Source organism: Oncorhynchus nerka, linkage group LG3 (genome assembly GCF_034236695.1).
Source record: "Oncorhynchus nerka isolate Pitt River linkage group LG3, Oner_Uvic_2.0, whole genome shotgun sequence".
In the NCBI taxonomy this organism is placed as follows: domain Eukaryota; kingdom Metazoa; phylum Chordata; class Actinopteri; order Salmoniformes; family Salmonidae; genus Oncorhynchus; species Oncorhynchus nerka.
The window spans coordinates 62,828,057-62,853,133 of NC_088398.1; the positions used below are offsets into that span (position 1 = coordinate 62,828,057).

At 43.7% G+C, this 25,077-nt stretch overlaps 1 protein-coding gene across 1 annotated transcript; it reads right to left on the reverse strand.

The window, feature by feature from the left end:
- On the reverse strand, positions 1-24,562 carry LOC115112152 (serine/threonine-protein kinase LATS2). Its single transcript, XM_029638987.2, is given in 10 exon segments — positions 1-4,864; positions 4,866-5,335; positions 5,460-5,566; positions 5,672-5,854; positions 5,967-6,306; positions 6,444-6,686; positions 7,059-8,560; positions 9,183-9,315; positions 19,381-20,025; positions 24,323-24,562. Coding segments are annotated over 9 exon segments (3,384 nt in total). The 5' UTR covers positions 19,738-20,025; positions 24,323-24,562; the 3' UTR covers positions 1-4,815.
- Between the last annotated feature and the right edge of the window lie 515 nt (positions 24,563-25,077).

A 25,077-nucleotide genomic window follows, 5' to 3' on the forward strand; every position in this document is an offset into this window, starting at 1 on the left:
TAGAAACTGGTTCATTTAATTTATACATATATTTTACACGTGAGGACAGTGAAAGCATTTTTACAAATTCTCAATTCATACATATGTAAAAAAGGAGATATATGTTGTCCAAATTATACTGTCTATAATACTGCAGACAAGGATGTTTGAACATTAGCTCAGAGGAAATTCAAAAGAATAAAGATTTTTTTAAAGTATGTATATCTGTATAAATATATATATTCAAGAGTAACAGAATTGTATTATACATTAAGGAGGATCGAAGACATGAGAAACTCCCAAGGGTAAAAATACAAAAAGGTACAAGTAAGTTACATCATGAGTCACCACATTAGATCTCAAATCAGTCAAAGATTGTCAGTCATCACTTTCAAAACTTAGATACAGGGAAAACGCACGTCATCCAGGGCACACCTCACACACAAACACTCACAAACACTAGAAAACTGACTTGGTGAGCACAGTCTCTATAAAGCTATTTCACTGAGTAGTCCATCCCGGTGAACGTGGATTGGCAATCCTACTTGCGCTGACAACGATGATCAAATTAAGTGAATTTGCAGCCCAATCCTAAAGACATGAGGCACGTTCTAAAAATGTCAATTTCAATTAATTTTGTCATGCAGGTGAGCAAAAAAACTATTGATACATTTAAACAACAATTGTAATTGTTTAAAATATTCCCCTCACTTACATTTTGTCACAAATTTGATCGGAGATATGAGTGCACTCCATGTATAGGAATTGACATAAGGCAGAACTTGCAACTTCCTAATCCTTCCTAGTCAGTACAACAATCAAATATGGAATACTGTTGTACAGTTATTCAGTTGGACACACAAGACTGCATCAATAGCTGATTGTCAAAAAGCATATAGTTTAGAGATATTGGAGAAAATAAAGCATTTCCTGCATTGAGCAGTGCTCCACAGCATAACACAACACAATTAAGTAAAACAAGCATAATATCAAATGGTCAAATGAACACGTGGTCATTAGGATGCATTAAAATGTACCAATAATACATACAGTACCAGTCAAAAGTTTGGACACACCTTTCAATCAAGGGTTTTTCTTTATTTGTACTATTTTCTACATTTATAATGATAGTGCAGACATCAAAACTATGAAATGACACATATGGAATCATGTAGTAACCAAAAAAAGTGTTAAACAAATGTAAATATATTTTATATTTGAGATTCTTCAAAGTAGCCACCCTTGCCTTGATGACAGCTTTGCACACTCTTGGCATTCTCTCAACCAGCTTCATGAGCTAGTCACCTGGAATGCATTTCAATTAACATGTGTGCCTTGTTAAAAGTTCATTTGTGGAATTTCTTTCCTTCTTAATGCATTAGAGCCAATCAGTAAGGTTGTGACAAGGTAGGGGTGGTATACAGAAGATAGCCCTATTTGGTAAAAGACCAAGTCCATATTACGGCAAGAACAGCTCAAACAAGCAAAGTGAAATGACAGTTCATTATTACTAAGACACGAAGGTCAGTCAATACGGAACATTTCAAGAACTTTGAAAGTTTCTTCAAGTGCAGTCGCAAAAACCATCAAGCGCTATGATGAAAGAGGACCGCCACAGGAAAGGAAGACCCAGTTATCTCTGCTGCAGAGGATGAGTTAATTTAAGTTAACATCCTCAGGAATTGCAGCCCAAATAAATTCTTCACAGAGTTCAAGTAACAGACACATCAACTGTTCAGCGGAGACTTTGTGAATCAGGCCTTCATTTATTTAATTTTATTTAACCTTTATTTAACTAGGCATGGTCGAATTACTGCAAAGAAACCACTACTAAAGGACACAAATAATAAGAAGAGACTTGCTTAGGCCAAGAAACACTAGCAATGGACATTAGACCGGTGGAAATCTGTCCTTTGGTCTGATGAGTCCAAATTTGAGATTTTTGGTTCTAACCGCAATGTCTTTGTGAGATGCAGAGTAGGTGAACGGATGATCTCCGAATATGTGGTTCCCACCCTGAAGCATGGAGGAGGAGGTGTGATGGTGCTTGCTGTTGACACTGTCAGTGATGTGTTTAGAATCCACTTAAGCATTCTGCAGTGATACGCCATCCCATCTGGTTTGCGCTTAGTGGGACACACCTCCAGGCTGTGTAAGGGCTATTTGACCAATAAGGAGAGTGATGGAGTGCTGCATCACATGACCTGGCCTCCACAATCCCCCGACTTCAACCCAATTGAGATGGTTTGAGATGAGTTGGACCGCAGAGTGAAGGATAAGCAGCCAACAAGTGCTCAGCATATGAGGGCACTCATTCATGACTGTTGGAAAAGCATTCCAGGTAAAGCTGGTTGAGAGAATGCCAAGCACGTGCAAAGCTGTCATCAAGGCAAAAGGTGGCTACTTTGAAAATCTGAAATATATTTTGATTTTTTTAACACTTTTTTGGTTACTAAATGGTTCTTCAAAGTAGTTATTTAATAGTTTTGTTATCTTCACTATTATTCTACAATATAGAAAATAGTCAAATAAAGAAAAACCCTTGAATGAGTAGGTGTCCAAACTTATGACTGATAGTGTACGTTTTGGTCATTTGCCACCTGTTCTTGCAACATAGAGAAAGCTATTCATTCATATATTTTTCATTTTATAGCCAATCCTGCCTTGCTTTTGTTTTGTTTCTGAAACTCATCTTTCTTTCTCTATCACTATGTGTGTCTCTTCCGCCCTACTCTCCTACACACAGGGCCAGCCTGGTAGCAGAGTAGGAAAGCTGCTGTCGTTATTCTGCACAAACACTGATCATCATCATCATCATCCTCATCATCATCATCATCTTGCGGTGGATAGATATGTACCAACATTCCTCTAGAAGGCACACAGTTCGTCACTTTCCAAACCAAACACACTGGCAATCAAACCCACACTTGCATAAAAGGAAAGAAGTACGTATAAATGAAATAATGTAAATAATAATAATATTAAATCACAATAATAAGCAGCATTGGGTCATGTAACTATAAGGAAAATATATAAACCAATATAATGTATATTTGTACATAGCGTGTTTCAGTATTACAAGGTCAAAATGGTAATTGTAAGTGTTTAGAAAACTATATATCGTATTTTCTGTATTGCACATAGTCATACTATTACATGTGTTTCTGACATTGAGATTTCACATCTGTCTCCATATGGACTGAGGAGACTGTGTGGACACTCCAATGTGTTAACTGTATAATACTGAGCGTGTGTTTGTAAGTGGTGGATTCGCAGGTAGGGCTTTTGTCAAGGAGGCTAAAATACACTGCTCTTGGCGCCAGTAATGTCACTGTTCATGACAGTCTTAGAGCAGGTGTAATGTATGTGTTGTGTGGAGATATGGATAGCCGTGACTGCTTAGCAAATATGTATGTAATCATGAGATCCATATCTGTAACAAAGCAATGATTACACACTTGCAGTCCACCTTCCTCAGAACTCTGCAAAATGAGCTCAATAAAACAAAGGAATTTGTTGTTGCTGCTACGAGTACTTACCCGTCACAACCATTCCCCTAGGTCTGATACTCAAAACAGAATCCTGAAGACATTTAGGGGTGAGTGGGAACAACACAAGTGGGCTTTATCCCACATCTCCTATTTGGAAAAAAAGTTAGTGTGAAGCTAAAGGTAGGAGTCACAGCTGGGGAATGCCTAGACTTACATGTCAGACTCTAACTTTGAAAAATGCCGCGACTTACGCCGTGTGCACACAGGTTGCATTATTACATTTGCCGTACGGTAAATTTTACGTAGTCTTCGCAATCCATGCACCGAATCATAACAAAAATAATCATGCTACACATTAGCTACATATTAGCAACTTCTTCGGTTGATTATCTACTTCTGTTCCTGATACCGCATGGCAAAGCAACAGCACAAGTTGGAAAAATCCAACACATGCATGCAACACACTACACGCAGCGACAAGCATCGCAACCGAGTCTGGCAGATGAGTCCCAGAGGTGAGAATTGCCTTCCACTGAAATTAATGGACTTCTGTCGGAACGCATACAGTTTTACACAATCGGTATGCTCAAGGCTTTAGGTGGGTTAGCTGCAGAGGACAACCCCATTGCTTCCTGCTAAATTGTGTAGTTCAACCATCCTTTAAAGTGTTCATGTGCGCATGTGAATTTGTATTTTGGTAACTTATTTTGTCACAGCTGTGTAAGAAGTGTTGCATTCTTCCCCTCTACCACCAGCTAATTCAGTCCAGACCAACCTGACGTCCAGGAAGTGTTTGTGTTAACTTCCTGGGGTAAGGCTAACCTGGAAGAAGAGATCTCTAAGACCCAAGGCGAAGGAATGGGATAGAGCACAAGGACCACCCATAGTAACGGTCCTAGTGTCAAACTCTTATCTGAACACTTTTGTAAACTTCCACAGCGCAGCGGATACTTTCATTTCCATAGAAGATCTGTTCCTGTTCTGATTCATTTGCTTTCAGAACAGTCCTCTGGCTTCATTATCCAATCCCTAGCCCTTGTACAGTTAGTTGTTCTTGGTCCCAGATCAGGGATTCTTATTGTAGTCTTTGCTCACGCTGGAGATTCCACACAGTAGTGTCTGAATTGTTAAACAGATGTCAGGTCGTCCTGTTCAGTCTCTCAAACACACACAAATATAGACGCACGCACGCACACGCACACACACACACCCTCTGAGAAGAACAGCGGTAGATAGAAAGTTGGCAGCCAGGGCCCCAGGTGCTAAGTGTTGATTGTTGGAGAGAGAGAGAGAAGGGGGGGGGGGGGGGGGGTCATAGTTCAGAAAGCCAACCGTCTGGGCTCTTCTACACATACACAGGCTCCCCCTGCTCTTCCTCCTCCTCTTCCTCCCTCCTCAGGGCCCATGCTGCTGGCTCTGCTACTGCTGGGAGGCCCCTGGCTGTGGCTGATCTCAGGGGGCTTGGGGTAGCGGAAGGGGCAGCCGTTGTCGTCAAAAAACCTGCGAAAGGTGAACTCGTAGAAAGCGTGCTCCGGGTGTTTCCCGTGTGGTGTGCAGAGGGTCTCCCAGGCCCGTGTGCTGTCCCCGCTGTCACTCCACGCCCCGGGACCCCCCTCCTCCTCCACCGGGTCGAAGTTGGATGTGTCCATGGGGTGGGCTATCTTGGGCCGGTAGGGGGCGGGCTGGGTGCGCAGGTTGCTGGAGAAGTCCATCTGGTCGAAGAAGGGGTGAGTCTTGATCTCGCCGGCGCCGTTGCTCCCAAGACGCTCCTCAGGGGAGCAGCAGAGACGGCCGATGATGTCGACAGCCTCTGGGCTGAGCTTAACCTGCGGGGGCACCTGCAGCGTGCTCTCCCAGTTTATCACCTGAAGAAGAAAGGGAAGGGGGAGACTGTGAGGAAACAGTATGTTTCAGAGCTACAATTGATTAGTTATATCGCATTTCCACATTCTGTAGTTTAGCTGAGCCGTGAGTCGACAGACTACTAACCTTTATCTGTGTCTCAGTGGGTGTCGGGGCCAGGAAGGGTGGATGTCCCACCAGCATCTCAAAGAGGATCACTCCCACACTCCACCAGTCACACAGCTGGGTGTACCCTGCAGGGACAAGACCACAGCCGCTCACTAATAAGACCACAATGTGCTTCTTTATTTATCAAATATATGACCACTCCATTCCTTCATGTCCAGTATTGCCCTCACCTTTGCGCAGCAGCACCTCAGGGGCGATGTAGTTGGGCGTGCCCACCAGGGAGTGTGCCAGGCAGCGCTGGTGTTGCCGTGTTGCCCGCTGCTCCAGGGTCTGCAGCCGGTCGCCACAACGACAGTTGGACACGTCATCCCAGAAGTCACTGGGCTCCATGCTGTCCTGCCTGATGTGGCTCCCTGGAGAAAGGAGAGGACATTACATATCGATCATATCATATCAAGTAAAAGCTGTCTATAAAACAGCATATACACAGTGCAAAAACGTGTCCTTTGTCTTTCCCCCGCTCACCTTTCTGATAGTACTTGGAGTTGTGCGTCCAGCGGAAGCCAGTGCAGAGGCCAAAGTCGGTCAACTTGATGTGTCCGTCCAGATCGATGAGGATGTTGTCCGGCTTGATGTCGCGGTGGATGAAGCCCATCTTGTGGACACTCTCGATGGCCAGCGTCAGCTCAGCCACGTAGAAGCATGCCAGCGGCTCGGGGAAGACGCCCATGCGGATCAGCAGGCTCATCATGTCTCCTCCGGGGATGTAGTCCATGACGAAGTAGAGGCTGTCACGGTCCTGGAACGAGTAGTACAGACGCACCACCCACTCGTTGTCTGCCTCCGCCAGGATGTCACGCTCAGCCTTAGGGGTAGAAACACTTTACTGTCCAGTCCACACAACATGTAGACATGTGCCATTGGTGTAACAATAACATTGAAATAACATGGAAACATCATCAGTAGCATCTCCTCAGCATGATCATTTGGATTCATCTTTACCTTGACATGGGCCACCTGGTTGCGGTTGAGCACGTCCTTCTTGCGCAGCGTCTTCATGGCGTACAGGGCTCCCGTGTCCACCTTGCGTGTCAGGCACACCTCGCCGAAGGCCCCGATGCCCAGTGTCTTGATCTTGACAAACATGGCCTTGTCCATTTTGGCACGGCGCAGACGGTTGTAGTTGGACTCCTTCTGGTTCAGCATCTTCCTCATCTGCTCCTGCTCGGCCTCTGATAGGCCAGCCTGGAGGAAGGGGAAGAATGTAGAAATAAAGAGGATACGTCGCCCTGGTTATATCCTGTATATGCGCCTTATTACAATGATATTATATTTTATATATCTTGAAGTGTTTTATGTTATGAATGTCTCCATCAACTGTTAATATAAGATAACATGTAACTAATATATTACCTCACTAATAAAATGCTTTATTTTTTGTGTATTTCATAACAGTCTCAAAAGGGGGTCAAAAGGACTGAACCCTGAGTAAATGTTTTTCTAAATGTTTTGGACAAGCTGTTCTAGGTATTTAGGGCAAACTAGCTGTTGTCTACAACACAGATCCTCAGGGATAATCCTTTAGATTCATAATCTTTAGGTCTCTCCCTGTCTCACCTTGGACATCTCCTGCTCCAGCTGGAGCCTGCGGTTCAGTTTTTCCTGGTGGGTCTTCATCACATTCTCCACATGCTGCTCCATGTAGAACTTGAAGGCGAAGGGTGAGTAGCTTTTAATGCGCGATTCCCTCTTCTCCTGATCACGCCCGTTCTTCCTCACCGGCACCGGCGATGTCTGGATCTGCTTCTTGTCCTTCACTGCCTTCTCTCCTTTTCCAGACTTGGTCTTCTCTTTCACCTGGCTCTCTTCTGCCTTTCCCCCTCCTCCACTGCTACCGTGTGGCCTAGCAGGGGTGTTGAGGTCTGAGGCCTCCAGGGGCCCTGCCTCTGAAGAAGCCCCAGATATGAGCAGGGTTTTGGGGTAGGGAGGTGGTGGACAGCGGGGCTCCTGGGCAGGCTCCAGAGCGTAGGCCTCTTCAGGCATGTAGGTGAGGGGCTCAGATGCTTCCTGAGCAGCCAACCAGCCAGGGTGACACGGCCCCACAGCGGTCTTCGGCTCGGGCCTCATCACCCGGATGCTCTTCACCGGCTGCTGGATGGGGGGCGACGTCACCGCCGTGATGGTGTTGGGTGGACCCAGGGACGGGTCCTGCTTGCTGGGAGCTGGAGGTACCAAAGTGGGCCGGACGTTGTTGGGGGGCGCTGAGCGGTTGTTAAAGGAGTTGGTCCTGCTGGGGACTCGCACCTCTCCCCGGAAGGGCCCCTGAGGCTGGGGTTGCCTGGCTGGAGGGGCCCCCTCAGGCCCGGCCCAGTGGTGTTGGTGCTGCTCATACAGGTCCAGGTTGAGACTGGCTCTGGAGGGCGTGAGCAGGCCCTGGGGGAGGTCAGAGAAATCTGGCCCCATGGCGGCGGCAGCTCCACCGGGCGAGCGGGACATCATGTGGACCTGGTGTGAGGTGGGGCTGGACTGCCGGGGGTGTGAGTGGGGCGGTAGGTACAGGTTAGGGGGGTACCCTCCCCCGTTCTGGCCCATGGCCCCTTTAACCTGCATGTTGACGTAGTTGTCGGGCGCAAGCGGTGGCATCTTGTTCTGGAAGGATGCGCTCCTCTTGATGCCGTAGCCCGAGGGCTCCATCATGTGAGGCCGGCCGTGGCCGTAGTCGTAGTGGGGTACGGGGATGGGGCCTCCTGGTGCCTGGGGCTGCCCAGGGACGCTGTAGCCAATCATGGCCTGCTCCATGCTGCCTGGGTAGGCCTTTTGCGGGGCACCTGGGGGGTACATGGGGTTCCCTGGATTGTTCTGGGCGGCCATGGATGGCGGGTAGGCTCCAATACTGGGCGGGCGTCCCATGGGGTTAACCATGGCAGGGCCCTGTGCTGTGCCCGAGGGGGGGATCATGTAGTTCATGACAGGAGGGGCACCCATGTAGGGCCCCTCTGGCCCATAGCCAGCACCCTCATACATCGATGCCCCCATCTGGTGGTAGGGAGGCATGGCACCCTCACTTGTTCCCTCCAATGGTGGTCTGTGGTCAATTGAGTTTGGCATGCCCCCTTTGCCTGTGGACAGAAATTATAGTGGTGAGTGAGTTGTCTGGCAAGATGGCGCCGATAGAGATGGCAGCTTCGCTTGAAGTCCTTATGAAACTGTTGTTTTTTTATGTATTATTTCTTACATTGTTAGCCCAGATAAACCTTGGTGGGTACTCCTTGTTATTACATACAGCCGGGAAGAACTATTGGATATCAGAGAGACGTCAACTAACCAGCACTACGACCAGGAATACCACTATCCCAATGCGGCCATCAGATTGTTAAACAGCTGCCTACCTACAGACTTGAAATCGTTGGCCACTTTAATAAATTGAACTATCTATTCTTTACTATCTATTGCATCTTAGCCACTCTGTCACTGCTCATCCATATATTTTATACTTATATATTCTCATCCCATTCCTTTACTAGATTGTGTGTATTAGGTTTTGTTGTGGAATTGTTAGATATGACCTGTTAGATACTGCTGCACTGTCGGATCTAGAAGCATAAGCATTTCGCTACACTCACAATAACATCTGCTAACCATGTGTATGTGACCAATACAATTTGATTTGAGTTCATATGCTTATTGCAATTTAAACTCTCTGTGCATATATTTAGAATATATGTGCATGGGTTGTGTTACCTGGCGAGGTCTGCTTGATAATCCGGACGATGAGTTCATTGCGTGGGTCCAGGTATCCCATCTTACTGATGTACTCCAGAGCAGCCTCGATGTTTCTGCTGCCCGTCTGCTTCAGAGCCCGCACCGCCATTTCCTGGTGGCAAAACAACAAATAAATGGTGTCGAACAGACATTATAAACTAGGTGGTTCGAGCCCTGAATGCTGATTGGCTGACAGACGTGGTATATCACGGGTATATCACGGGTATATCACGGTTATGACAAAATATTTATTTTTACTAATTACGTTGGTAACCATAATAGCAATAAGGCACCTCAGGGATTTGTGGTATATGGCCAATATACCACAACTAAGGGCTGTATCTGAAGAACAGCCCTTTGGCCAATATACCATGGCTAAGGGCTGTTCTTCAGATACAGCCCTTAGTTGTGGTATATTGGCCATATACCACACCCCCTCGGGCCTTATTGCTTAATTAAGTAAATCAATGTGACTGATGAAGCTCGTCCATCTCATTTTGGGGAACAGATTGCATTGTCTCTATTATTTTAGAGCTAAACAGTGTATAGTGTCTTCTATTGTCATTGTCTCTTCTACTGTAACCCACGCACACATCAGGTGACGATAAAAACAGCCCCCCAGCAGGCCTTGCACCTGCATCCTCTTCTCCTGGGGTCATGCACCAGCCACTTCCTGAGCCTGCCTCACACACACACACAACAACAAAGAACACAGAGAGCTGAGAACATACAACCTAGAACATTCTTTCAACATTCCAATAGTAGGCTATTTTTATGACAAGGACCTCTACAGTGATAGTTCAGCACCATACTCCAGTACTTATTTGAGTTTTTGTATAACGGTCAAGCAGGTTATCCTGATATTTTCACACTGGCTGATAGGCAGAGTACAAACAACAACAGCCATTCAACATCAGTGAGTGAGATGTGAAAATAAACATGACACAAGCTGTGACCGTTCTTTAACTAGGCGACAGACACCTACATGAGGAAATATCCCTGAATAGCATAAGACGTCACTCGAAATGACCCTCAGTCAAGACAGGCATTCAGCCCACACCGCCTCCACTGGTCAGTTAGAGAACTCCAACCAAATACTTCTGCTCATCTGAAATGGCTCCTTAAGGTTGTTGTTTAAAACATATACATTAATCAAGGAAATAAACTAAGGCGAAGGCCATTTTCAAAAGTGGACTGAAGTGGACTTTATACTAGTTTAAACGGTGTAATGCAGCCATTCCGTGTCCACAGATTTTGTGACCGACCGGGTGCTTTCATTTGCAGGGAGGAAACTTAGTCAAACATAAATGTGTTTAAAAACAGGGCTGCATAGCAACAGTGGGCTAATTCAGCTCTCAGAGCCAGGAAACGCCGGAGCCACAGATATTCTACACATTCTGTGTGTTTGTGTGTGTGTGTGTGCTTGTGTGTGTGAGTACGTGTGTCCATCTGAGAGTGGACCTGCCCATACGACTGAACCAAAATACACTCTTTCCCTCCCTCCCTCTCCCTCACTCATAAGACACACACATTTGCACACCCCTATTAGCGCTGTGCACACGCACACACACAAACAAAACCAAATATAAACATTCATGTATGTTTATGGTCACTCTATGGTGACTGGCCTGGGCCTGTGTGTTGGATTCCACCATAGCTAAAGGAGAGTGCTGACTAGCTGCCTGGTTTCCATGCTAATGTGGAGACTTCAGTCCCTCAGAAACCTCAATCACTCTTTTCGCTCCCCCTTATCCTTTCCTAAGTTAATTTCTCTCTTGCTCACTCTCTCGCCCTTCCTCTCTGTCTATTGCTTTTCTCGCCCCCACCCCCTCCCCTCCCTCTCTGCTCTGTGCCGAGACGGAAACTGGGTGGAGGATGGCTGCTGTGGACAGCCTGGTGGTGCGTTGCGTTCCAACTCTGACCTCCAATGTCATGGTGACAGATGTTCCCAACATTCCACAAGCCAGGAAGCAAAGAATTCCAGATATTTGGAAATCTGTATTTTTCGGTGTGTGACTTTCAATTTCTAGGCTGGACACATTACATTTTCAACAATGCTTTTTTCTGATAAAAAATAGTAATATAATATTACCATATGTCCCAGCTGCTTGCCGTAGTTTTGAAGTAATCATGAAAAACAGGCCTCATTTTAGGGCATTTTCACCCTGCCAGCTACTATTAGTTCTATTGAGCACCGTGGCACCAACTCAACTTCCGAACGTTCTATTCCCAGCTTATTGTTCTACGTCGCAATGCCTCTACGTCGCAATGCCTGCTTGTTATTGTTGGCAATGAGACCTGCCCAAGTTACTGGTAGTTAAAATGTAAACAACAACAAAAAATGACTCCTGGAACTCTGAGATCTTCCCATTGTTTCCTATAGGGAAATATAGGTACAGTGTGGCAAAAAAGTATTTGGTCAGCCAACAATTGTGCAAGTTAAAAAGATGAGAGGCCTGTAATTTTCAAAATAGTACACTTCAACGATGACAGACAAAGTTAGGAAAAAAAATCAGAAAATCACATTGTAGGATTTTTAATGAATTTATTTGCAAATTATGGTGGAAAATAAGTATTTGGTCAATAACAAAAGTTTATCTCAATACTTTGTTATATACCCTTTGTTGGCAATGACAGATGTCAAATGTTTTCTGTAAGTCTTCACACACTGTTGCTGGTATTTTGGCCCATTCCTCCATGCAGATCTCCTCTAGAGCAGTGATGTTTGGGGGCTGTTGCTGGGTAACACGGACTTTCAACTCCCTCCAAAGATTTTCTATGGGGTTGAGATCTGGAGACTGGCTAGGCCACTCCAGGACCTTGAAATGCTTCTTACGAAGCCACTCCTTCGATGCCCGGGCGGTGTGTTTGGGATCATTGTCATGCTGAAAGACCCAGCCACGTTTCATCTTCAATGCCCTTGCTGATGGAAGGAGGTTTTCACTCAAAATCTCACGATACATGGCCCCATTCATTCTTTCCTTTACACGGATCAGTCGTCCTGGTCCCTTTGCAGAAAAACAGCCCCAAAGCATGATGTTTTCACCCCCATGCCTCACAGTAGGTATGGTGTTCTTTGGATGCAACTCAGCATTCTTTGTCCACCAAACACGACGAGTTGAGTTTTTACCATAAAGGTTCTATTTTGGTTTCATCTAACCATATGACATTCTCTCAATCTTCTTCTGGTTCATCCAAATGCTCTCTAGCAAACTTCAGACGGGCCTGGACATGTACTGGCTTAAGCAGGGGGACACGTCTGGCACTGCAGGATTTGAGTCCCTGGCGGCGTAGTGTGTTACTGATGGTAGGCTTTGTTACTTTGGTCCCAGCTCTCTGCAGGTCATTCGCTAGGTCCCCCCCGTGTGGTTCTGGGATTTTTGCTCACCGTTCTTGTGATCATTTTGACCCCACGGGGTGAGATCTTGCGTGGAGCCCCAGATCGCGGGAGATTATCAGTGGTCTTGTATGTCTTCCATTTCCTAATAATTGCTCCCACAGTTGATTTCTTCAAACCAAGCTGCTTACCTATTGCAGATTCAGTCTTCCCAGCCTGGTGCAGGTCTACAATTTTGTTTCTGGTGTCCTTTGACAGCTCTTTGGACTTGGCCATAGTGGAGTTTGGAGTGTAACTGTTTGAGGTTGTGGACAGGTGTCTTTTATACTGATAACAAGTTCAAACAGGTGCCATTAATACAGGTAACGAGTGGAGGACAGAGGAGCCTCTTAAAGAAGAAGTTACAGGTCTGTGAGAGGCAGAAATCTTGCTTGTTTGTAGGTGACCAAATACTTTTTTGCCCCACTTTATATCTCGCAATGTGTATATTTAGATTTTTTTCAAATTGGACACCATTTTAATCGTGAGAATCTCCTCTTTCTAATTATGTAAGGCTTGACAGCTTACTCCATTGTCATTGATCACTAGACCAGAATTTTTGTCCATACTTCCTCGTTATGCAGACATAAGCACACTTGGCACCATCGAGGTGCGGATGTTTACTTTCTACACGGTGTTATTACAGATTGTAGTGGTAAAATAAAAAGGGATACATTTTTTTGGTGCCATTTAGGCCAAATGGAATTCTAAGCATCAGAAGAGGCTATTCTTGACTCTTATGTGGCTTCCAGCTTACAATATCCTCCGCCACATTTGCACCCTTGTCATAATGGTTACAGCCACAAGCCAAGGAGTTATCCCAAACACAATCACATGCCAAAACATCTCAGACGATACTGACAGTATGCACACACACTCAACTCTTACTCTGAGAGGAAGGCTGTTTTTTATATTCGTTTTCAATTTGACCTAATTCTGCAACACATTCCACTATGGGAAATGAAACCCATATGGGAGACCTTTAGAGAGCGGAGTCTGGATGGACAGGCCGAGAGAGAGTGACATCAATAGGCCTGCGGAACAACTGATTGCGCTCCGCCATCTTCTATTAATCTCACACACACACACACACACACACACACACACACACACACACACACACACACACACACACACACACACACACACACACACACACACACGTCCTGTTAACCTCATCGTTAAATAAACGCGGCAGCCACGTCGTTTTATATGTCGGCGGTTTAATACGCTTAGCGTGCATAAGATTCCCGTCTCCATTCCATTTCGCGCCGGCCCATAATACAGTAATACTGGAGCTGCTGTACACATGAAGGAAGGAAGGTGGCAGAGGAAAGGAAAGAGCTCCTCCACACTCCGGCGGTCCCCCCTCGCTTCCCCACCAAAACATGCTGGAGGAGGAGAGGAGGTGGCACGTCTGGTAAGAATCAGGCCAGAGGGCTCGTAGGGGTGGAGGTGGGTTGAGACCAAATGGGCCACTCACTACGGCGGCTATTACGGCTGTGGAATGTTGGGAAAACAAGGGCCCACGCTCAGTGGACACAGCCCTAGGACAAACACATACTCACAGTGACAGGTGACTGCCACATCACTCATTGAGACACCATTACCTATAATCCATCAGTTTCAAAATCAGTAGGCAGGAAAAGAGAGAAATGTTTTGCCTGTAAAATATAAACGTGTACAATTATTTTCATTGTCAGTTTATCCTTCTGCTTGTGTCTATAAACACAAATAAATATGTAAAGCTAATGAGAGGTGAATAAACGGAATATAGAATGAGAAATAGACAGAGAGATAAGAGGGGTAGCGAAAGAAAAAGTGAGAGACAGAGACACACCGTCAGAGAGAGAGACAGCGAGAGAACGTGGCCATATTGTCTGTGGCGACACGATGGGAGCAGATGGAACTGTTCCACCCTGCTACCATTGAATCGCCACTTCCTGTTTGTATTGATAGTGCTCCCACTCTCTCTCCGGTCTGAGCCATTCAGAGGAACTAGAGGCCAAACCACACTTACTACACTGTAACTACACACTAACTACGCTATTACAACATTCTAACTACACACTAACAATACACAAACTAACTACACATTCCTAGTCCTATAGGAGCAGTAAAAATCTGTGTGTGTAATAACAAGAACAAGATCAAGCCGTAGCAAAGGACACCTGCAAGCACACAACAGCTTTCTGATAACTCAAATCAATATGTGTATTGATGTGGCTTGCATCTCTCTCGCTCTCCCTCTTTCTCTGAAGTAACAGCTCATAATTCCACTGTGCTGGTGTCTGAGGAGGGTTTCTCAGTAGTTTGGTGCACGCGCTTGAGATAAGCATTCTTTAGATGCAGAGTGCTGCAATCCCAGGGCCTGTACTCAGGCCTGTCCTAAAGCCTTCAACCACAAAGGCATAGTACTGAGTCTGGTTATAGTGACCTGTCTCTGGCCAATCCAAGAGCTTTAAAACACAGAGTCAAAGCTGAGCCCTTTAAAAATGACCTCATCTTAGGCCAGTTATGAGTGTTTAAAGAGCGAATGAACTATGTTGCACAGTCTGATCCGTATTATTCAGAAATACTCTGATCAATGATAGAATATGCTTATTTTCCTGTAATAAGGCTTTCCATATCTGAACTATAGTAAAGGCTTTATTTCTTTAGGTGAAAAGTGAGCATGTATGAGCTGACATAATTTCCTGCGGAAACACTACCTGTCCTCTTCTTCCATTTCCTAACCTCTCCCTCTCTCTTTTTTCCTCTCCTATTCTCTCTCAGGTGTGAAGATGTTCACATGCTCGTTCCCGAAAGAGGGTAAAGAAACCAGCGCCAAGCAGATTGTTGAATTCGACCTGATACAGTGGGGCAAAAAAAGTATTTAGTCAGCCACCAATTGTGCAAGTTCTCCCACTTAAAAAGGTGAGAGAGGCCTATAATTTTCATCATAGGTACACTTAAACTATGACAGACAAAATGAGAAAAAAAATCCAGAAAATCACATTGTAGGATTTTTAATGAATTTATTTGTAAATTATGGTGGAAAATAAGTATTTGGTCACCTACAAACAAGCAAGATTTCTGGCTCTCACAGACCTGTAACTTCTTCTTTAAGAGGCTCCTCTGTCCTCCACTTGTTACCTGTATTAATGGCACCTGTTTGAACTTGTTATCAGTATGAAAGACACCTGTCCACAACCTCAAACAGTCACACTCCAAACTCCACTATGGCCAAGACCAAAGAGCTGTCAAAGGACACCAGAAACAAAATTGTAGACCTGCACCAGGCTGGGAAGACTGAATCTGCAATAGGTAAGCAGCTTGGTTTGAAGAAATCAACTGTGGGAGAAATTATTAGGAAATGGAAGACATACAAGACCACTGATAATCTCCCGCGATCTGGGGCTCCACACAAGATCTCACCCCGTGGGGTCAAAATGATCACAAGAACGGTGAGCAAAAATCCCAGAACCACACGGGGGGACCTAGCGAATGACCTGCAGAGAGCTGGGACCAAAGTAACAAAGCCTACCATCAGTAACACACTACGCCGCCAGGGACTCAAATCCTGCAGTGCCAGACGTGTCCCCCTGCTTAAGCCAGTACATGTCTAGGCCCGTCTGAAGTTTGCTAGAGAGCATTTGGATGATCCAGAAGAAGATTGGGAGAATGTCATATGGTCAGATGAAACCAAAATAGAACTATTTTGGTAAAAACTCAACTTGTCGTGTTTGGAGGACAAAGAATGCTGAGTTGCATCCAAAGAACACCATACCTACTGTGAAGCATGGGGGTGGAAACATCATGCTTTGGGGCTGTTTTTCTGCAAAGGGACCAGGACGACTGATCCGTGTAAAGGAAAGAATGAATGGGGCCATGTATCGTGAGATTTTGAGTGAAAACCTCCTTCCATCAGCAAGGGCATTAAAGATGAAACGTGGCTGGGTCTTTCAGCATGACAATGATCCCAAACACACCGCCCGGGCAACGAAGGAGTGGCTTCGTAAGAAGCATTTCAAGGTCCTGGAGTGGCCTAGCCAGTCTCCAGATCTCAACCCCATAGAAAATCTTTGGAGGGAGTTGAAAGTCCGTGTTACCCAGCAACAGCCCCCAAACATCACTGCTCTAGAGGAGATCTGCATGGAGGAATGGGCCAAAATACCAGCAACTTTTGACCTCTGTCATTGCCAACAAGGGGTTATATCCTTCCTGTTTGGCACTGTCCGGGGGTGTCATCGGATGGGGCCACAGTGTCTCCTGACCCCTCCTGTCTCAGCCTCCAGTATTTATGCTGCAGTAGTTTATGTGTCGGGGGCTAGGGTCAGTTTGTTATGTCTGGAGTACTTCTCCTGTCCTATCTGGTGTCCTGTGTGAATTTAAGTATGCCCTCTCTAATTCTCTCTTTCTCTCTCTCTCTCTTGGAGGACCTGAGCCCTAGGACCATGCCTCATGACTACCTGACATGATGACTCCTTGCTGTCCCCAGTCCACCTGGCCTTTCTAGGGAGTTTTTCTTAGCCACCGTGCTTCTACACCTGCATTTCTTGCTGTTTGGGGATTTAGGCTGGGTTTCTGTACAGCACTTTGAGATATCAGCTGATGTACGAAGGGCTATATAAATACATTTGATTTGTATATAACAAAGTATTGAGATAAACTTTTCTTATTGACCAAATACTTATTTTCCACAATAATTTGTAAATAAATTCATTAAAAATCCTACAATGTGATTTACTGGATTTTCTTTCTCATTTTGTCTGTCATAGTTGAAGTGTACCTATGATGAAAATTACAGGCCTCTCTCATCTTTTTAAGTGGGAGAACTTGCACAATTGGTGGCTGACTAAAGACTTTTTTGCCCCACTGTATATCTGCTCTCCGAATTATGTAATAGAGGTCGACCGACTATGATTTTTTTCAACGCCGATACCGATTATTGCAGGACTTTAAAAAAAAGCCGATACCGATTAATCTGCCGATTAAAAAAAACATGTTTTATTTATTTATTTGTAATAATGACAATTACAACAATACTAAATGAACAATTTTATTTTAACTTAATATAATACATCAATCAAATAAATGTAGCCTCAAATAAATAATGAAACATGTTCAATTTGGTTTAAATAATGCAAAAACAAAGTGTTGGAAAAGAAAGTAAAAGTGCAATATGTGCCATGTAAAAAAGCTATCGTTTAAGCTCCTTGCTCAGAACATGAGAACATATGAAAGCTGGTGGTTCCTTTTAACATGGGTCTTCAATATTCCCAGGTAAGAAGTTTTAGGTTGAGGTCATTATAAGAATTATAGGAATATTTCTCTCTATACCATTTGTATTTCATATACCTTTGACTATTGGATGTTCTTATAGGCACTTTAGTATTGCCAGTGTAACAGTATAGCTTCCGTCCCTCTCCTCGTCCCTACCTGGGCTCAAACCAGGAACACATCGACAACAGCCACCCTCGAAGCATCGTTCCCCATCGCGTCACAAAAGCCGTGGCCCTTGCGGAGCAAGGGGAACAACTACGGAACAACTACTCCAAGTCTCAGAGCGAGTGACGTTTGAAACGCTATTAGCGCGCACCCCGCTAACCATTTCACATCGGTTACACCAGCCTAATCTCGGGAGTTGATAGCCTTGAAGTCATAAACGGCGCAATGCTTGAAGCACAATGAAGAGCTGCTGGCAAACGCACTAAAGTGCCGTTTCAATTAATGCTTTACGAGCCTGCTGCTGCCTACCACCACTCAGTCAAACTGCTCTATCAAATATCAAATCATAGACTTAATTATAACATAAAAACAAACAGAAATACGAGCCTTAGGTCCTTAATATGGTCAAATCCGGAAACTATCATTTCGAAAATAAAACGTTTATTCTTTCAGTGAAATATGGAACCATTCCGTATTTTATCTAACGGGTGGCATCCATAAGTCAAAATATTCCTGTTACATTGCACAACCTTCAATTTTATGTCATAATTACATAAAATTCTGGGAAATTAGTTTGCAACAAGCCAGGTGGCCCAAACTGTTGCATATACCCTGACTGCATGCAATGAACGCAAGAAAAGTGACACAATTTCCCTAGTTTAATATTGCCTGCTAACATGAATTTCTTTTAACTAAATATGCAGGTTTAAAAATATACACTTGTGTATTGATTTTAAGGAAGGAATTGATGTTTATGGTTAGGTACACATTGGTGCAATGAGTGCTTTTTTCGCAAATGCGCTTGTTAAATCACCCATTTGGCGAAGTAGGCTATGATTCAATGATAAATTAATGGGCACCACATCGATTATATGCAACGCAGGACAAGCTAGATAAACTAGTAATATCATCAACCATGTGTAGTTAACTAGTGATTATGTTAAGATTGATTATTTTTTATAAGATACGTTTAATGCTAGCTAGCACCTTACCTTGGCTCCTTGCTGCACTCGCATAACAGGTAGTCAGCCTGCCACACAGTCTCCTCGTGGAGTGCAATGATCGGTGTCCAAAAAATGCAGATTACCGATTGTTATGAAAACTCGAAATCGGCCCTAATTAATCGGCCATTCCGATTAATCGGTAGACCTCTATTATGTAACCATTGTACTGTACTCTTCGAAGAGAAAGGTTGTAGTGTATCATTGAATTATTATGACAGTGAATGGGGCTTTCTACCGCCACATTAGTATGTTAACCACTAACATACGTGACTATAGAACCAGCATTCAAGCAGACACATTAATACAGACCAGAGCAGTTTCTTCCACTTAAGAGCAAGCGCACACACACACACTCCCCAGTACTCACCTGGTCACAGCCAGTATTGACCAGCTCCTGCAGCATCTGTCGGTTGACGTCTCCAGCGGGGTGGGCAGAGCCAGAAGAGGGTCCAGACTTGTATTCAAACGGCCTGAGGGACTTGCGGATCTCCCTCAGAGCATTCTGGTAATTGTTGAACTTCTGAGGGGGCCGGTGCTGCTGCTGGCGACTGCCGGGGTCTTTGCTCTTGCTTTCGGCCCCGCGGCCCCCCTCGCCCCGGGAGCTGCCCCCGTGGAGGGCCTGGCTCATCAGCTTGGCCGGCTGCTTTAGCCCCTCCTTGATCTCCTGGAGGCGCTGGCGCGTGTTGCCCATGTACGGAGCAGCGGGGAACGTCTTGGGCCTCATGACACTCCCGTTTAAGTCTAAGGAACACACACTCAAATTCTCACCCAAAAACTGACACACACACACACACACTCCTAAGCTGTGCAAAAATATGTGAGATTGAGATTTGTCTTTCTCGCTCTGTATTACTGTTTTTGTTTGTCTCTGTGTGGCTGGCTCCTACTGATAGAAATCCCACTGGCGTGCCATGGTGTTTGTGTTTTAGGGGTCACACTCCTCCTTATTCCAAGTCATGTAAGGGGTGACAAGGGTACCCTTGCCCCAAACCGTTCTGGCTCCCATCTGCGCCTGTGGAGCAAGATCAGAACAGAAAATGTTACTGAACGGTCACTGTAAGGGTACGGTGTGTGTGGTCATGGTGGCATAGGGTCATATTAGTTACACATGTCTCATCCACTGTGTGTGAAATGCTCCTGTGTGATCCAATATTAACACCCCTTTACGGTTTTATCTTCAAAACATTGTCTACAATCTATCGTGGCAGTGCTACTCTCCGTGACAGAATATAGGAGGTATGAATGAAGTATGTCTCTGTGCACACTCATGTAGAATAAGCGGCAACAACAATGTATTATCACTGTGTAATCGTGTAACAGCTTTTGTGGTGCAAAACACCGTATTACACATTTTCAATTATGACAATGACTAAAACACAGTTGTTTAGCTTGGACTGAGAGAACACCAGACCAGTATGCTTGGTAGGCCTTGAGGCCTGGGATAGCATTGAACAGTGACATCCTCTTGATCCATCTAAATCAGGACACTACTCTCTCACACACACACACACTCTCTCATCATGGGTTGAAAAAGGTATTTTTGGGGTTTGGATGTTTGAGGCATTTTCTGATACAATCACAGCACTCACTGTGAGTCTAGTTATCTGAAAAACAAACACATATTTGGGACGGTAGTGCCAAGCTCCACAACAAGTTGCCCAATCTCCAGAATCTTTAGCCTCAGTTCCCATTCTTGTGATGCTTTGAGCACCACGTCCACCCATAGAGCATTCCATTCCACAAGTAACGACAAGAAAGCTCATATCATTCCATCACGGGGCAGAGGACCAAAATAAACAACAGAAACATGGATTTCCCCTAAAGAACAACAGACAGAGGAGGGTAGAGACACTGTCTCCTGAATGTTTAAAAAAACACTAGTAGGAGCAGCTTCTGGCCAGCAGTTGGAATGGTAGTTGACATAGTACTGATGTGTACAGTGAATATAGTGTACAGATGAATCATTGATCACTCATGAACTGCACTTCTCTACCTGCATATGTCATCCTCTATGCTTGATTATGTGTTTTTATGTATGCACAGTGCCACAAACTAAATTTGCTTGCAAGGATAATAAAATGAATTTCTTATTTTATCTGACTGATTAGAGACACCTGTACTGTTAATCACACAGGATCTCCTATGAGAAACAACTGGCTCTGATGTTTGGAATGGTGGCTGCAAAAAGCATGATCCTCACAGAATGGAAGTCACCCACCTCCCCTTGCTTCAGTAGATGGCTAGCAGAAATTATTAACACCATTAACTTGGAAAATATGTTTTTAGGACCAATTTCTCAAGGTTTGGGTTGTTTCTGAACCGTCTGGACAGAGACTGACTCTGACCACTGACTAGGATTCAAATATATTTGCAGAAAGTAGATATGATCAGTACAGTACATTATACAGTACTCAGTAACACTTTATTTGCATAGTCCGGATAGTCCATTTGTAGAAAAAGACACATCTCAACTTCAACTGTTCAGAGGAGACGGTGTGAATCAGGCCTTTATGGTCAAATTTCTGGAAAGAAACCACTACTAAAGGACACCAATAAGAAGAAGAAGACTTGATTGGCCCAAGAAACACGAGCAATGGACAATAGACCAGTGGAAATCTCTCCTTTGGTCTAATGAGTCCAAATTTGATATTATTGGTTCCAACCGCCATGTCTTTGTGAGATGCAGAGTAGAACGGATGATCTCTGTATGTGTAGTTCCCACCGTGAAACATGGACAAGGAGGTGTGTGATGGTGCTTTGTTGGTGACACTGTCAGTGATTTATTTAGAATTCAAGGCACACTTAACCAGCATGGCTACCACAGCATTCTGTAGCGATAAGCCATCCCATCTGGTTTGCGCTGAGTGGGACTATCATTTGTTTTTCAACAGGACAATGACCCAACACACCTCCAGGCTGTTTGACCAAGAAGGAGGGTGATGGAGTGCTGCATCAATCAGATGACCTGGCCCCCACAATCACCGGACCTCAACCCAAAAAGCAGCCAACATGTGCTCAGCATATGTGGGAACTCCTTCAAGACTGTTGCAAAAGCATTCCTCATGAAGCTGGTCACCAAGGCAAAGGGTGGCTACTTTGAAGAATCTCAAATATAAAATATATTTTGATTAGTTTTTTTTAAAAATTGGTTACTACATGATTCCATATGTGTTATTTCATAGTTTTGATGTCTTCACTATTTTTCTACAATGTAGAAAATAGTTTTAAAAAATAAGAAAAACCCTTGAATGAGTAGGGTGTGTACAAACTTTTTACTGGTACTGTAAATAAAACACTAACAAATTGGTAGGCCTACCTTTAATTGTTACTTCTGTAAAATGTCATTATCCTCCCTCCTAATGAGGGAGAGAAATTAGAAACTATCTTAAAGATGCAGGTTTTTGTGACAAAATTACAAGGCACAAAGCAATGTTTCTTAAACTTATAGAAGGCAAATCATTTCTCCAAAACTAAATATAAGAGTTGATATTCGTTGACAGGGGTCTTTACTTCAACACTATTGTGTGTTGATGTATGTATGATACCTTTTAAGACTATTTCTGGTAGATGTTGTCTAAGACCCCCTTTACACCTGTTTTACCAGAAATCAAAGCCTTTTCCGTTCCCTAAGGTTTGGGATGGAACATGGTTGAAAAATGTAAATATAATTTAATTAATCAAAAATATACTCTTAGCTTTCATTTGACACCCAATTGGACATGCTCCTATGAACGTCACGTTGGTGCTCACAGGTCCTTTTAGATGGAAATGCCCTGGACTGTCTTTACCAATGAGGTCCTCAGTCTGCAATGCCTGATAATAATGTCTGAGTGGTTGTGGTTGGGATCCAATATTTGATTACATGTGGAGACACAAGTCACAACGGTAACAGAAAAGTACAGAGATCCTTTCAAACATGTAAAATATAAACAAGTTAACTTGAATGCTACCGTTCATCACATTGAAGCTGTTGCTGTAGATCCAACCTAGATTTAGGTTGGAATGAAAGTATATTTATTTTGACGAGATTACTTTGATTCAAGTTATTTTAAATCAAGAAGTCAATCATGTAAACAAATACAGTCGGCTAATATCTGATCTCCTGATGCGAGATGTAGGTTTGCAATGAATGTTACACATGAATTCTATTGAAGTCAGATTCCCAGACAGTGACACATACTGTAATACAATAAGACAGTATTATCAATACAATCAATACTCACAGGCTTATATCAATAGAGAACATCTGATCCGGGTAGAATATGACTTTTCAAATGTATGCTACAGTCACAATTAAACAAATGGGCTATTCATTGTAATACCTGCATAATAGTAATTTATTATTATCTAGCCTATATTAACATTTTTATAACATTGTGTGCCTGATATGTTGTTTAAAGGTAGAGCTAGAACAAGGTTCATACCTTGAACCTCGTGTGTTATTGCACACCTGAATGAAACGCATGGTTGCATCAGTGCCAATCTATTAGCCTGCTATACTAGACTGATAATTTGGCATACACTTCGCAAACTACTCTTAAACAGTTCAATTGTGGCAGTTATTTTAAGTTACAGAAATAAAATGTCCAAACTTAATAAACAATCAGTGAGAAGTTTCTGTTATTCAAAAGTTTATCAAACAGCATCATAAAAAAATCTGGACATTAAGAACAATGGTGCACATCCCACAAAAAGACAGTTGACTATTTGCAGCCCGTTTACAGAATGAGAGACCATTATGGAATTAAATAATTCACCAAACATTTAATGCAACCAGAAACATCCTAAGAATCCATATTCATCTCAAAGAAACATTTTAAAGACACATTCGTGTTTCAAAGGTACATTATAACACTTTTAACACGTCATTTTAATATTATTTTTGCCACGCTTAAAGACCCCCTCCCATCCTAGGCTTTAGTGAAAACAAAACCATTGTAAAATTAAATTTGTTTCAATATCCTAAACATATTGATCACGTCATGGGTTTTCTTGTCGAGGTTGTGATTAATTAGAACATTTCGAGACTGAAAAATATTGCGGGGCCTTCTCAACTTTGCGCTGGAAGTTTTATGATCTATCCGCCGATCAGAGCGCAACTCTGCAGCCTGGAGCAGCCCGACATTCCAATGTAGGGAGAATTTCAGTCCCAGCAGTCTCTTCCTCTGGCCGAAAGCTAGTCGCGTTAGAAGAAATCCGAGGCTTTATCTTCAATTTACATAAATGTCAGTACTGAAAAGAACATGTATCTTTGTGTTTTCATCAAAATAGTTAGGCTTTCACAAAATATGATGAAGACTTGAACTTACCATGTGATAGAAGTATCATTCGGCTTTAATCCGAGAAAGAATCCAACCAAATACGCTTTTCGGGAAAACGGTATATCCAATCCTTTGTTGCACAATCCATACGATAATGTATCGAACTTTCTCAACGGTAGGCCCGGGTAAATATCCTGAGAAGAGACTCCATTTTCTCCCAACTACAGGCAGAATTAGAATGCAGTACAAAGTTGGACACTTACTGCATTGTTAACATTCCTGGAGTCACGTGAGGGACCAATGCACGTCAGCACCGCACATATTCTAGGCGGGGCTTCCTAATAAAACTTGGCATTGATTCTTGCATCCAGCAAAAACCCTGGTTTTAATGTCTATTGCAAAAACCACTGTAAAACAAAATGTGTACATTTTTAAGCAGAATCCGAACACTCAAAACTATTCAATATATATATATTATTTTCATAGGCAAATAAACACAACCAATAACCCTTGACATCAAAGGCCAGGATGCTGACAGTTTGCCTGTCAATACTGTTAATCACTTTTTATTGATTCAGAGATTGTCTGCAATCGGTATGGACGAGGTGAAAGGTGTCCCACAGGGGTCGCTTTTAGGTCCTGTACATTTTACTCTCTATATAAACAATGTTGGTCTATCTACAAAACATTGTGTATGCTATTGCCCCCAAGGTCGACCAGGCTGTTTCAGAGTTTCAATTTAGATGTACCAGATCTGGTACCTGGTCTCAGAAATGGCTTGGGAGTTGGGTAGATCTGCTTTT